We start from the raw sequence: 12806 nt of genomic DNA on the forward strand, positions 1-12806 counted from the left end.
CTAAATAACTTATGCTTTTCTGGTGCTTATAGACAGTGTTGGAGATAGGATACTGGATTAATGAACCCTTGGTCTCTCCTCATACGCCCATTTTTATTGTCATAAATTTCAATAGAAATTTCAGCCCTGTAGTTTGGACTGAAAACGGGAGGCTTAAAAGAACTTCTTAAAAAAAAACACTGAAAAGATAATTTTTAACCTATCAAATTATTAGCTTCCAGTTTTATTTACTGCACTGTGTATTTTACAAATCAACAATAATAAAACTTAAAAAGGCAGGAATATAAAAAATAAATCAAGGTATTTTAAAAGAAATCAAGGTTTCTTTAAGAAAAATAGTTAGTTTAGTACTGCAGCGTTTCTGCTGAACCTTTTCAAAGAAAATTCCACTATGTCCAGGCTTTCAGAATATGGTTCAACAGCAATATCTGACAGTTTTGTGAATCTATAGCTCTTGTAGAAATCATTTAACAAGCCATATGTGCAGAGGGAATGGCATGCATCGGTTTGCAAAGCTAGGGCCTCAGTTTTCAAGCTGGAACTTGATCTTGATCAAATCTCCCTGCAGCTCTCTCCAACACCCAATAATAAAAGCTTCCAAGACTTAAAAAGATTTCAAACAGTCTTTGATAAAAAAAATATTTTAGTAGCTCTATAAACCTGGTGGTCCTGAAAATACATCTTGGTGTTTATTGCATGCATTAGGTACTGCTATGTTAATTGAACCTCTTTTAAAAATCTCTCATTTTCGTCACCCTGTCTACACCCCATCCTTCCTCCCCTCTTTCATGTCAAACAGCTTCATGTGAGAATGAGGTCAATATTGGGGTTGTAATGATTTCTTCACTCATTTCACAGGTACACAGAATTTTTCACTTGGCCTCACATCTAAGTACTGGACATGTTTTGATCTGGTTAGATTTCAAGATGAGATGCAAACTGCTCTGTAGAGCTGAGTCACATTCTATCTGAAAAAATAAAGAAATTATAATAAAGTAAAAAGGATTAGTCTCTGAAGAGTGCCACCTGGTATCTATATTTTTAGCAAATTTTTCAGGATTTTTTTGATTCTTTTTTCTACATCAACGAATATACTCTCCCTTTGCTAGATTTGCTGGTGTATTCTATGAAAACTGTTAAAATGACAGAATATTTGGATTCAGTTTATTAACCCAGATGTGGGCTACTTAGTGACTGAGGATTGAAATCTGGAGGGAAGAGCTTGCAATGGTTCTAGTCAGGATATGGTTGTTTTAAGACATTCTGATTTTTCCTGTTTATCCCTAGGTGAAAATAAACTGATAGGGGATCTCTTAGTACTGGGCGGAGCAACACTATACGGCATCTCCAACGTCTGTGAGGAGTATATTGTCCGAAATCTGAGTCGAGTGGAATTCCTGGGTATGATCGGACTCTTTGGCTCCTTCTTCAGTGGAATTCAGCTGTAAGTGAGCAGGTTTGAGCTCCAAGGTCATTCAAATAAGTGCAGCTGTGGCCTCCACTGAGATATTCTAACCACTTCTTCAAAGGTAGCCGTTTCCTGTGCGGAGTAGGTGTTCCCTAATTCTGGAATTTGCATTGGTTTTCATATTTCAAATCAATGGATTTGAATAATAACACGAATTTGCACCTAAGTACTCTAGTTAAGGGACTGGTGTCCTTTAGAAGTCACGTGGGGAGGGAGAAGACACATCCTACCATCTTGTTGCTGGAAGACAAGCAGATACTTCATGTGTCGATCTCATCAATAACAAAATAACAAAATCTACAACTTCCTCTAGTTCTGCTTTGTATTTTTTAAAAGTCACTTAGATTTCTAAACAGATTGAGACGTATCCAGTCAGAAAGTATTTTAGTTGTTGGCTCATTCTGTGTAACTACACTATGATACGGAAGAAATAACGAGAAAACCTTTAAGAAATTGGCTTCTTCACTTCAAAATATTTAGTACTCAGGTGATTGTTGCATGGATCTGCTGAGTCCTGTCTGTATCCACATGCACCTAATGAGCGTCTCACCTACAAGTTTAATATTTGGAGGTGGCTTCCAGTGTTGCAGTACTGTGACTCATGTAAAAGTAACCAAGATTGCTGCATTTTAAGCAGGTGTGTCACTGGTGCTTGTCACACAGATGACTTTTGATTATTAGTCCAAAACAAATTGCTTCCCTACACCTCTGAGCTACTCAGCTTCTAAGAACAGAGGCAGATTGAAAAAAATGACCCATCAATTCCCACCTAATTACTTCCATTTCATTAGCTAGAAAGCTTAATATATTTATGTGGGATCTGAACAAGTGTCTTAAAATTATTTATATTAACTAGCTGCCATACGACCAGTTCTCTTTTTAAAAATATAACATGTAAGAGCACATAAATGTGTTCAGCTCCTTTGGCTAAAGCATTCTTTTATGTGTTTGTGATAAGTAGATGCTAACTGATTCTGAGGGCATCAAAGCAGTGCCCTTGTCTTGCTCTGTATGTGTAAACTGTCGTGTACGTCTCATATTCCTGAATTTAATCATAGTGCCATTACTCCCTCTTGACCCAAGCGATTAGTCACAATTCAGGGTCTGTGAGCTGTTTTGCTGGGGAGAAGTTGGTGCTGGAACAAGGCGTCTTTGTATACAGAAAACACAACTGGAAAGAAAAAATAAAAAATCATTTTGTTGCTGAAAGCCCTAAGGTTTTTTTTCTATTCAATCTTTGGCCCAAGAGTTCTCACCACTGGCCTCTGCAGCTTTTTGCTGCTAGTGCTTTTGTGGCACTTTCTGGAGATGCAACCATACTTGGCTTATATGTGTACCTTTTTCTTACCTTTACCTGTAATGAATAGTGGAAATCACACAGTTATGTGTTCACACAGGTTTAATCTAACTAAATATGCCAGTTATTTCAAAGAGAAGACAGCTTCTCATGTTAAAATTGCAGATTCTTTCTGTGAAACACTACTGGCCACTTCGGTGGCCAGTAGTGCAAGACCTTTAGATCCTATAAACTGAATTAGTCTGGAAAAGGAGTATCTCAGGAATTGGGCCATTTCCCAACATGCTACATACAGCATGGTCAAAGTTTGGTTGGCATCCACAAAGTGGATTGAGGATGGGAAACATGTGCTAATACCCCTGGAGATGTAAATCTCATGTTTGTAGGTTTTACAGGGAATAGTACAATTCTGAAGAAGAGAAGGTGTCAGAAAGTATATGGGATTGTGGTGAATGTAGGAAAGACAAAACCCTACCCACAAGTGAATGTCCCTTTTATTGATACGTATTTATCTCAAGATAATATAGGAGCAAAAGCTGTGGTATCTGCCTTTTATTCTGTGTGTATTTACAAATATCTTCATAAGTGTAGGTGACTCATGCTAGTTCATGCTTCAGCTGTACTACAGGGCTATGTCGCCAAGAGGACTTTAAGGAGGTAGGCTCTTGTTTTCTAGAACAGTTTTGCAAAACTGCTTAATATTACACTGTAACATAATATAAACATATATAATGCCTGTTTTGCAACAAATGAAGGACTAAGGTATCTGGACAAAAAGTGAATTAAAGAGTTGGCTAACTACCCAGGCATGTTAGAAAGAGAAGTTCAGTATGTTGAATGTGATTAAGAAGAGAGGAACTATGTATCAAAAGAAGAGATTAGTTGACAGAATTTGGGGATATCACAACTACCCAGCAAATGGAGATAAGGCTGTCCAGTGGAATCACATAATCATAACCTAATTTATAATGGACCCCTGAAGGTCATCTGGTTCAAGCTCCTACTCGAAGCTAACTTCAAAGTTATGCCAAGTTTCTTAGAAACTTATACAGTTGATTTCTTAATGTCTCCAAGAATGGCAGTGCCAGTCATGCTGGGCAACCTGTTCCAATGTTTGACTAATTTTTTTCCTCTGATATTTATTCAGAGATTTCCACATTGCAACTTGTGTCCATTGTCATTTATCCTTCTGTTGTGCACCTCCAAGTATGACTATCTTTTTGTAGCTACCCATTAAGTAGTTAAGATGGAAAATTTATTGTCCCGTCCTCCTTTCCCCCAGCTTAGCCTTTTCTTCCTCATACTAAAGAAACCATGCTGTTTCAGCATCTACTCTTACACCATGTGCTCAAGCTGCCTACCATTGTGATGGAGTTCCACTGTACTCCCTTCAATTTGTTAACATCTGTCTTGTTCTAGACAGCCCAAAACGGGATACAGTGCTCTAGTTGCTGTCTTGAAAATCACATCCTTCAACTTGCTGGCCAGACTTCTACTAACACAGCTGAGGAGGCTGTTGGCCTACTCTGCTCCAGGGACACATTGCTGACTTACCTTCATGCTGATGGCCACAGGACTCTAAGGTTTATTTCTGAAAAGCAACTTTCCATCCAGTCAGCTCCCAGCCTGTCCTGTTGCATAGTGTCATTCCACCCCAGGTACAGGAGTTCACCTTTCTTTTCTCGAACTTCATGAGTTTTCATTTGGCCCTTTTCTTCAGACTACATTGTGGGTATTCTGCCCATCCAGTCCATACCTCTTCAGTCTCTAGGGATCTTTAGGGAAATTATGTGGAAGCTTTGCTAACTTCACAGTAGGTTACACCACATCCTCTCATCCATTCCCTCTCCTTTATTTACTGATCCAGTCATCTCATTATAGAAGGTAGTCAGTTTGGTCAGGTATGATTTGCTTTTGAGAAGTCTGTGCTGCCTGTTTTCAGTGGTGTCTTCTTCATTTTCTGTGAATGGCTTCTGGGAAGATTTGCTCCGTAGTCTTCCCAAAGGTTAACATAAGGCTGGCGAGACTATAGTTTTTGCTCTGTTTTAAACTGGATGTTGCATTTGTCTCTTTTCAGTCATCAGGGACCTCCTTCGGTCACCACAACCTTTCAAAAATCATCGTTATTCCAATTCTTCAGTGCCTCTGGCATCACTAAATGGCCACTTCTGGCAAAGTTGCTCTTACCCCTCTTTGTTTCACAGATCACAGTGACTCACAAGCCATAACGTATTGTTTTATACTTCTTTTGTATTGAATAAGCAATAATATGAAAGCAGTGTTTAAGATATATCAGTTTATTTGCCAGACCAAGAGACACTGCAGTTTGTTCTCATTGTATTCTTCAGGAATTGCTGATAAAAGGGACATATGTCTTATGCACGCAAAGACACTTATAATTTAGTTATTTTGCAGACAAAATAGTCTTATTATTCTGTACACAGTATTAGATTTGCCACACATCAGCAGCAAGCAAATTAGAATTTCCAGGATGCAACTCTCTAGACTAGATTAATCTGGAAGGTGCTGAGTTCCTGCAGTTTTACTATTAGGCTTGATCTTCCACATGCCACCTTTTGTACTAAGTACTTTGTTTGTCAATCTGTGTAATTCCATGTTTTATACTTGCTTAAAATAGTGTCCAGACCAGCAGAGTCCTGCACAGCAGGATTTATCTGGAAATCACAGATCATAGAAAATGGTTACCTGAGTGAAGACCTAGCTTGTGAGATATCTCCAAGGGTCTGTTTGCCTGGATTGGGAAGAGCTGACTTGTTGCCACATTAGAATTTTATGGATCTGGGATTTTGATTTTTATGTACAATGCGAGATTTACAAGATATTGAAAGTGGACTTTTGCAGGTTTGCCCATCCTTTGCTTTGTTTCCTGACTTTCTTTGCTGTGACTATTTGATTTCTCTCAGGGTATAACAAATTACAGTATGCTTTCCAAAGCCAGCCTGTGGTATCTATTTATTTTACACTGCAGAGCTGCTCTGAGGTGTGAATAACTCAGATAGGTACATAATTAATCATTAAAGTTCAAAAGCTTTCAGAATATTAAGTCAGAAGAGTACAAGAGGATTGAACATTTGTGGGGATGGGCATATAGAGCACGTATATATAGAGCTGCAAATAAACCAGTGGAAATTGTATGCTATCACATCTGATTACTGCCCTGAAGATCTTTCAAATACACACACACAAGAATAATGCCAGAGTGGATTAGCAAAGTCTGATTGCGTTTGGTTCCTACAGAGATTTTTTTGTTATAAGGTTATTTATGTTTTGTCCAGCATTTGAATTGAATGAGTGGAAGTAATTTAACTTTTGTTCTTCTTCCATCAAATTTTGCCTTCTCTTCTCTTCTAGTGCAATCATGGAACACAAAGAGCTGTTGAAAGTTCCCTGGGATTGGCAAATAGGTAAGAAAACACTTTATCTCATTGAAGGTAGTTACTGAAGGAGGCACGGAGCCAACCAGTGTTTGGGGAGGCGGGCATGAAGTTTCAGAGGAGCCAATGTTTGTGACTTCTCCACCAGTTACTGCCAAAGGTTGAACCACATGCCTCATGACCGTTCTTGAATGATCTGTCCTCCCATTGCTGTATTATGCCTTCCTTGCACCATTTGGTTAAACACATGAATGCTGTAAGATAATTATTCAGACAGTCATGAAGTAAAACAATAATGGGGTTCCAGTTCTAAGATTCAATGCAACACTGGGACAAATAAATGAGGTAGTCAGTAAGAGCCAAACCTTTTCAATGAATGCCAAAGAAAGAAAATGGAACCCAACAAAAAAAAACTAAAATGTACTCGCAGTGCATATTATAACCTCATAAACTCATTTCCAAGGGGAGCATTTCTGTATGGCAATGGTTAATTGCTTTCCAGATAGTCTTGGTGGAATATAGCAGATGTGTCCTTTAGACAAATTTAGAGAGTATCGTGCCCAATGAAGCTGTTATGATGTTCTGCTAAGCAGTGGATTGTGTTTTTTCATTTCCGTTTGGAGGCTGAGTTTATTATCTAAGACTCCCTTCCAATTAGTCCAATGAATTATTTGCTTTAAAAGCAAATCAATATTTAGGAGAGTCCCTGTAATCACTCTTTCACTATTTATGAACAATAGAAGAAATAAAAGAATACTAGTACTATAGGGCTGACTGATAGCAGGAGGTTCAAGCTTTGGCAATCCACTGACAATAGCTTATTACCTAGTTTCAGACTGAACTTCAAAATGACAATTCAGAAGAGTGCAAAAGAAACTGGTTATGTGTATCCCCTGAAAAGAGGGGATACAAGTTATGGAACACAGTTGTTTTCTTCAAACTTAGTTAACAATTTCCTCTCATCACCATAAGCCATAATATAAACAGTGCATCTTTCACAAAATACTGCACATAAAAGTTGTGGAAATTTGGTGGTTGAACTGTAAAACTAAGTGACAAATCAATTTAAAGTATCCATGGAGAAACACACTCAATTGTGTACTTTGAGTGTATTGGCCTTCTTTAATCTGAAATAATTAGCATAATTGCATCAGTGTTTGTTTATATTTCATGATAAGGAGCTCAGGGACATAATTAATCTGGTACTGATGGAATTAGCAGTGGTCACAGTGAATTAATCTACTATCCATGTAAATGTCATATATACTTCCAGGAGAGTTCTGTTCTAACTCAATATCAGTGAAATGTGCTCTTAAAATAAGGTCTTACTTCATCTGTGATGCCATTAAAATGTCACTGAAAGTTAGTCACTAAATCTGAAGAGTCCTTATGCTTCAAAAGGCTGAGATCATCTTAGCAAAAGCATCATACATATGTACTTGTTTTGTTACAGCAGTAATTGGAAATGCTGTGTAGTTAAACATGGATTAAATAGTGACAGTTCTGTGTAGTTCTGTGTTATTCCCTGGCTTCCCCTGCACTCAGTGTACTTTCCAGTGCATTGGCAATGATACAAGATTGTCAAGTAGTGATTGACAAAATCTGTGTCAGGGAGTTCACAGCCTTGTCCTGAGTAGTTATCCACTGCGACAGACTCAAATCTGCAGTCCAGCAGAGTTAAATCATCAGCCTTCTGAATGGTGGTGATAAAGTCACAGCAGGCAACCTAATAAATAACTCAAGGTGGCCTGTTGCCATCTGCCGTAATTGTGCTTTTAAGAATGGATGAGCTGCCTTTCAACTGATGCAAATAATTTTTGAATATAAAGATCTAAAGCAAATCTGTTATGTCTATCATGTTTAAAACAGGCTGTGGTCCTCCTGGTTTTCATTTTGGAAATTCCTCTGATGAATATCATCATCTTCACACCTAGTATGAATCAGTGAAGCTCTGTTTGAATCCTTGAAGGTTTAAGTATTAATATTTGCTGACAACCTGAGTTAAAGGAGAATGATTATACTGTTCTGACTGAGTGGTTTCATATGAGACCATGACATATTTTGTAGTGATACATGAAATACTAACAAATAAACTCACATCAGTTTTATATAAGAGAAAAGCCAGTTTGAATCTCTAAAGAAGTGCCCTTTGTTACAGGGGGTTTGAATATTTCTGAATGGCCTTTATTCCAAGACACTAGGAAAAATCATAACTGATTCCATTTCATACCAATTAAATGACTGCTTTTGGAATAAAAATGCAAAGGCAACACTCATGCATCATTGCACCATGCAATATTCAACCAGCATGCTCGGGAACTAAACCAGAAGTTCTTAAGGCATGTTACTCTTGGTAGTACTTTGGCTATTTTAGAATAGTGCCTGGGGGCAGATCCTGCCCATCTGTGTGAAGATACCTAGTCTTAAGAGAAATGGAGAAATACTGAGAGACTGGGGCTTGTTCGGCCTGTGGAAGAGAACTTACCTACAAGGAGGTTATCAAAAGAACTGAGCCAATGTCTTCACAGCAGTGCATGGCAGGAGGATGAGAGACAACAGACAGAAACTGAAATGAGAGATTCAGACTGGATAAAAAGAAAATCTTCTTCACATTGAGGACAGGCAGGCAGTAGAGCAGGTTGCCCAGAGGGGCTCTGCAGTCTTCATCCTCAGAGCCTTCAAGCCCAGGCTGGGCAAAATCCTGAGAAATACAGTCTGATCTCACAGCTGAGCCTGGTTTGATCAGGGTTTGAACCAGAGAGCTCAGAGCTCCCTTCCGTCCTGAATCAGCCCATGATCCTATCATCCCAAGTGCCTAGTTCAGACAGTTATGAGAAATTCACACCCAACCAGGCAAAACTGTTGACCTTACCCATCAGGGTGAACACAGACAGATAAGATGGGATCCCTTCCACCAACTTTAGATACCTGCGATGTAAACTTTGGATTTAGTTGTATAGACTCCCTTTACCATCCGCAACAATAAACAGGCATGATACGAGTCATACTGTTGGTGTCTAAAAGAGGCTGAACAATCTGCACTCTAAATTTTCCCAGTCTCTTCACTGACCACCAGCCCTCAGTATATGTCCAGAGTTAGGTGTAATGAATCCCACCCACAGGTGCCTTCAGTTCAGAACAATGCCAGCACACCCGAAAGAAGACAGTTCCAAATTATGAACTTCTCAGGGTTTAACACAGACTGGCTGATAAGCAGATCATTACAAAAGCACCTCCTAACTTGCCAGGTTGCTTCCTTCCAGGGCCTGCTACAGGTGATTGGTGCCAGTGACTTAGTGCCTGGTTAGACACAGTTCCAAATGCCCTGGGACTGCAATACTAGAGGCATTCCCAAGGCTCCCATTTGTACTGCATGGGTACCTAAGGAGGCTGAAGCTTCAAACCTTTGACTTAAAACATATTTTTAGTCTGAAAATTGGTCTTCTAAGAGGCAGTATCTGAAAATTATATGATCTTATTTCCAGTTTGCTCCTTGTCACCACTAAATGCCACCCAGTTGGTGGATATTACATGTATTTTTAAGCTGTAAATGAAAGGCCACTTTACCTCTGATAGAACAGCTACAGTGTAAGCAATTTTCCACTGGAACTTAAATGCCCTTTGGAAAAGCAGCCTGTGAAGTACAGGTAGTTGACTGTCAAATAATGTGAACATCAAGGCAGTACCATAAAATTATACTGTTAGTTGCATGCATAAGCCAGTAAAGCACCTGAATATGCATATTAAATCCAGACTGACTACTGGAGGCTTGGTGGACCAGCTGGTGATTTGCAGACTGTACTTTGACAATGCTGACTTCAGGTCCAGAATGGCTTTTGTTCCTGGAAGAAAAGCTGACTTAATGGTCCTGTATGCAAACAATTTCCCATTGACCAAAGCTATGCTCCATTTGATGCATTTGCCTACTACAGAAGAGTTGCAGATTTTGCATAAAGCAGCTGACTTAATTATGTTTGTTACCGCTATACAGTACACACCTTAGAAATTTGCTACCTATTTGTAATGTTGTCACTGTGATTGTCCATATTCTGAATGCAAACACAAATTCATTATCATGCCATAGCACATGTGGACACTGATAGTTCATGACTGCTGTATTTGTTTCAGTTGAATGCACACTTCCATTTAGATGCTTCTCAGGGAGTCAATTTTGTCCTTTGATAGCTTTTTTAAAGAGTTTTTAACTAAGTGGGTCCGCATTCAGATACAAATTATATGGGCTTTTTTTTCCCCTTTCAGGACTTTGGCAATCAGATTTTCACAACTTTTAGTAAAAAACAACATTTTCTGAAGAGCTGACATGAGTCTAAATTTAGGTTTGTGCACATATCAGCTGGGAATTCTGCAGCATACAGCAGTCTAAGAAGTATCATTTGCATGAGAGCAGATGAATAAAGTGTTTGCTGTTTTTTTAACTTCATATTGATTAATTTGCCTTGGGATTTATCAAGTAATAACTTAAGCAATGAATTCTTTCCCAGTAAGTCATTTAGGTTTTTTAATTAATTTAGATTTTTACTGTAATGTGTTTTTATTATATTAGTGTCTGACAATCTAATTTGTGTGAGGCACTCTAAAAATGTAGCAGGAAAGAGTCTCAGCTCTGGAAATTTTTATTAAGGAAGGCACACAAAAAACAATAGAGGAACAGAGATGCAAAACGATGAAGTGATGAGTCAGTTCTGGTGGCAAAATAGGACTAAGACCTCTGACAATAACCCTAACCCTCAGGCATTCATCCATTTGCTCATTAACTCCTCTGAAAATAATTTTGCATTCAGTTTTTGGGTTCATTCCCAAAAAATATTGGGTGCTCCATCCAACTCGGCTGAATTCAGTGTTAGGGACATTCAGCTCCTTAGGAGACTAGATTTGATATGTCTAAATGGATCATTTTGTCCAAATTTATGTTGGACTTGAGGTAGTCACTATTACTGCAAGGCATCAATTTAAAATAACACTGCTGTTACGGAGACCACAAAGGACCTCATGTCCTCTGTTGATATGATTTTCACTCTCTGTACATGTGTATCTTATTAATTTGAATGTTTCTTTGAAAAAGCATTATTCTTCCTTTTCTAAAAAACACAGCTTTCTTCCTCCAAACACGAGTCATTTCTGCAGGCTGTGAAAGATCACTTTGCTTCTTGTTTCTTTTCTGCAGGGTTGCTGTACGTTGGCTTTAGCGCCTGTATGTTTGGCCTCTACAGCTTCATGCCAGTGGTCATAAAGAAAACCAGTGCTACTGCCGTCAATCTCTCCCTACTCACGGCTGACCTGTACAGCCTCTTCTGTGGATTATTCCTCTTCCACTACAAGGTATGTGGAAATGAGATGTGTATTTGGGTAATAGCAGTATGCATGAAGAAACATCAATGCGAAACAAGGAAACAAAAGAAACCTCCAAGCTTTGCTAGATCTAAGCAGTAAAAGTGCAGTTGATTTTTCTACTTCAGTCTTCCCACACCAAAACAAATTTTATTTTATGATTATGGTTTCTAAAGAGAGCTCACTTGGTCTTTTTGTTACAAGTTTTGAGTACCTGTTCATCAGCCACTGTGTCATTAATTTCTTCTTACTTATCTTACTTATCAGTTGCTGTGAACAGACCTAAGGTAGCAGCACAAAGAGAAGGACTCTTTCTTTTTTTGCCTGGGAACAAGATTGTTTCATTCATACTGATTCTGAATTTATAACTAAATTGTTCATAAATTACCCCTTTCTTGTCACCCAAACCAACGACTTGCCTGTTATTGTAAATGCAAAATGTGCCGCAGATTTATGTTGAAGTTAAACTTTGACCTCCCAGGTCCTCTAATATTCAAAACACCCTATTGTACAGGACCCATTCGACCTTCAGTTACAAGGAAAGGCACTTCATTATTCACAAGTATCCCCCCACAGTGCTCATCACATGAAAATAACATTGGGGTGCTGGAAGGGATTGCTTTGTACCATCATTTATTCATACGAGGGAGATTACTTGATAGATAAAATTGTGGCCCAGAGAAGTGTTAGGTAAACAAAAGCCTTAAAATTCTGAGTATCTAACAAACTCAAATCACCTTCTGTGATACTAATGGTAACTCAATGAATCTGAGTGAGACAGTGAAAGTTCAGAGCTTCAGAGTCCAACACAAAATTTTTTTTCACTATTGTCTTTTATTTTGGTTTTACAGTTTCAAGAATTTTGCAGGGAAAAGAAAAGCAAAAATAGAAACAAAAAATTGACCGAAAACACAATGTAGAGGTTGTCTGCTGCTTTGCAGCTCTGTCTCATGATGATTTAGTTTCTCGTCTTTCTGCCTCACGCTTCAAACCCAAAGTGTTATGTATAAGCTGAAAATTGTTATCTCCCATGAATAGCATTATTTGATACCCATAGACAAATACATTTAGTCGTGTTAGTCCACTGTTTCTAAGAAAAATTATTATATTACACAGTAAAAGACAGACAAATTTAATTCTGAAAACAGTGGTGGTGGTGTACTAACAAAATCAAGCTTGGTTAGAGGGAGAGACTCAAAAGGCAGCAGAGATTGGACAACTTCGTGCTCAGCATTGCTTGAACCTAACAAAAAAGGCAAGTTTGCAAACAGAGACTTAAAGTTCAGGCATTTGAAAG

General features: G+C 38.5%; 1 protein-coding gene across 1 annotated transcript in view; it reads left to right on the top strand.

Annotated features, from left to right (window-relative positions):
• The window catches only part of SLC35F1 (solute carrier family 35 member F1), a 217865-nt gene that overhangs the window by 184750 nt on the left and 20309 nt on the right, over positions 1-12806 (top strand). Inside the window, exons 5-7 of the mRNA XM_039385518.1 lie at positions 1288-1444; positions 6138-6190; positions 11346-11500. Of these exons, the coding sequence (XP_039241452.1) occupies positions 1288-1444; positions 6138-6190; positions 11346-11500 (365 nt within the window). The remainder of the gene's footprint in view (positions 1-1287; positions 1445-6137; positions 6191-11345; positions 11501-12806) is intronic.

This window comes from Pipra filicauda, unplaced genomic scaffold, assembly GCF_003945595.2.
Source record: "Pipra filicauda isolate LSUMZ 115617 unplaced genomic scaffold, ASM394559v2 scaffold418_size605597_pilon, whole genome shotgun sequence".
Taxonomy (NCBI): Eukaryota; Metazoa; Chordata; class Aves; order Passeriformes; family Pipridae; genus Pipra; species Pipra filicauda.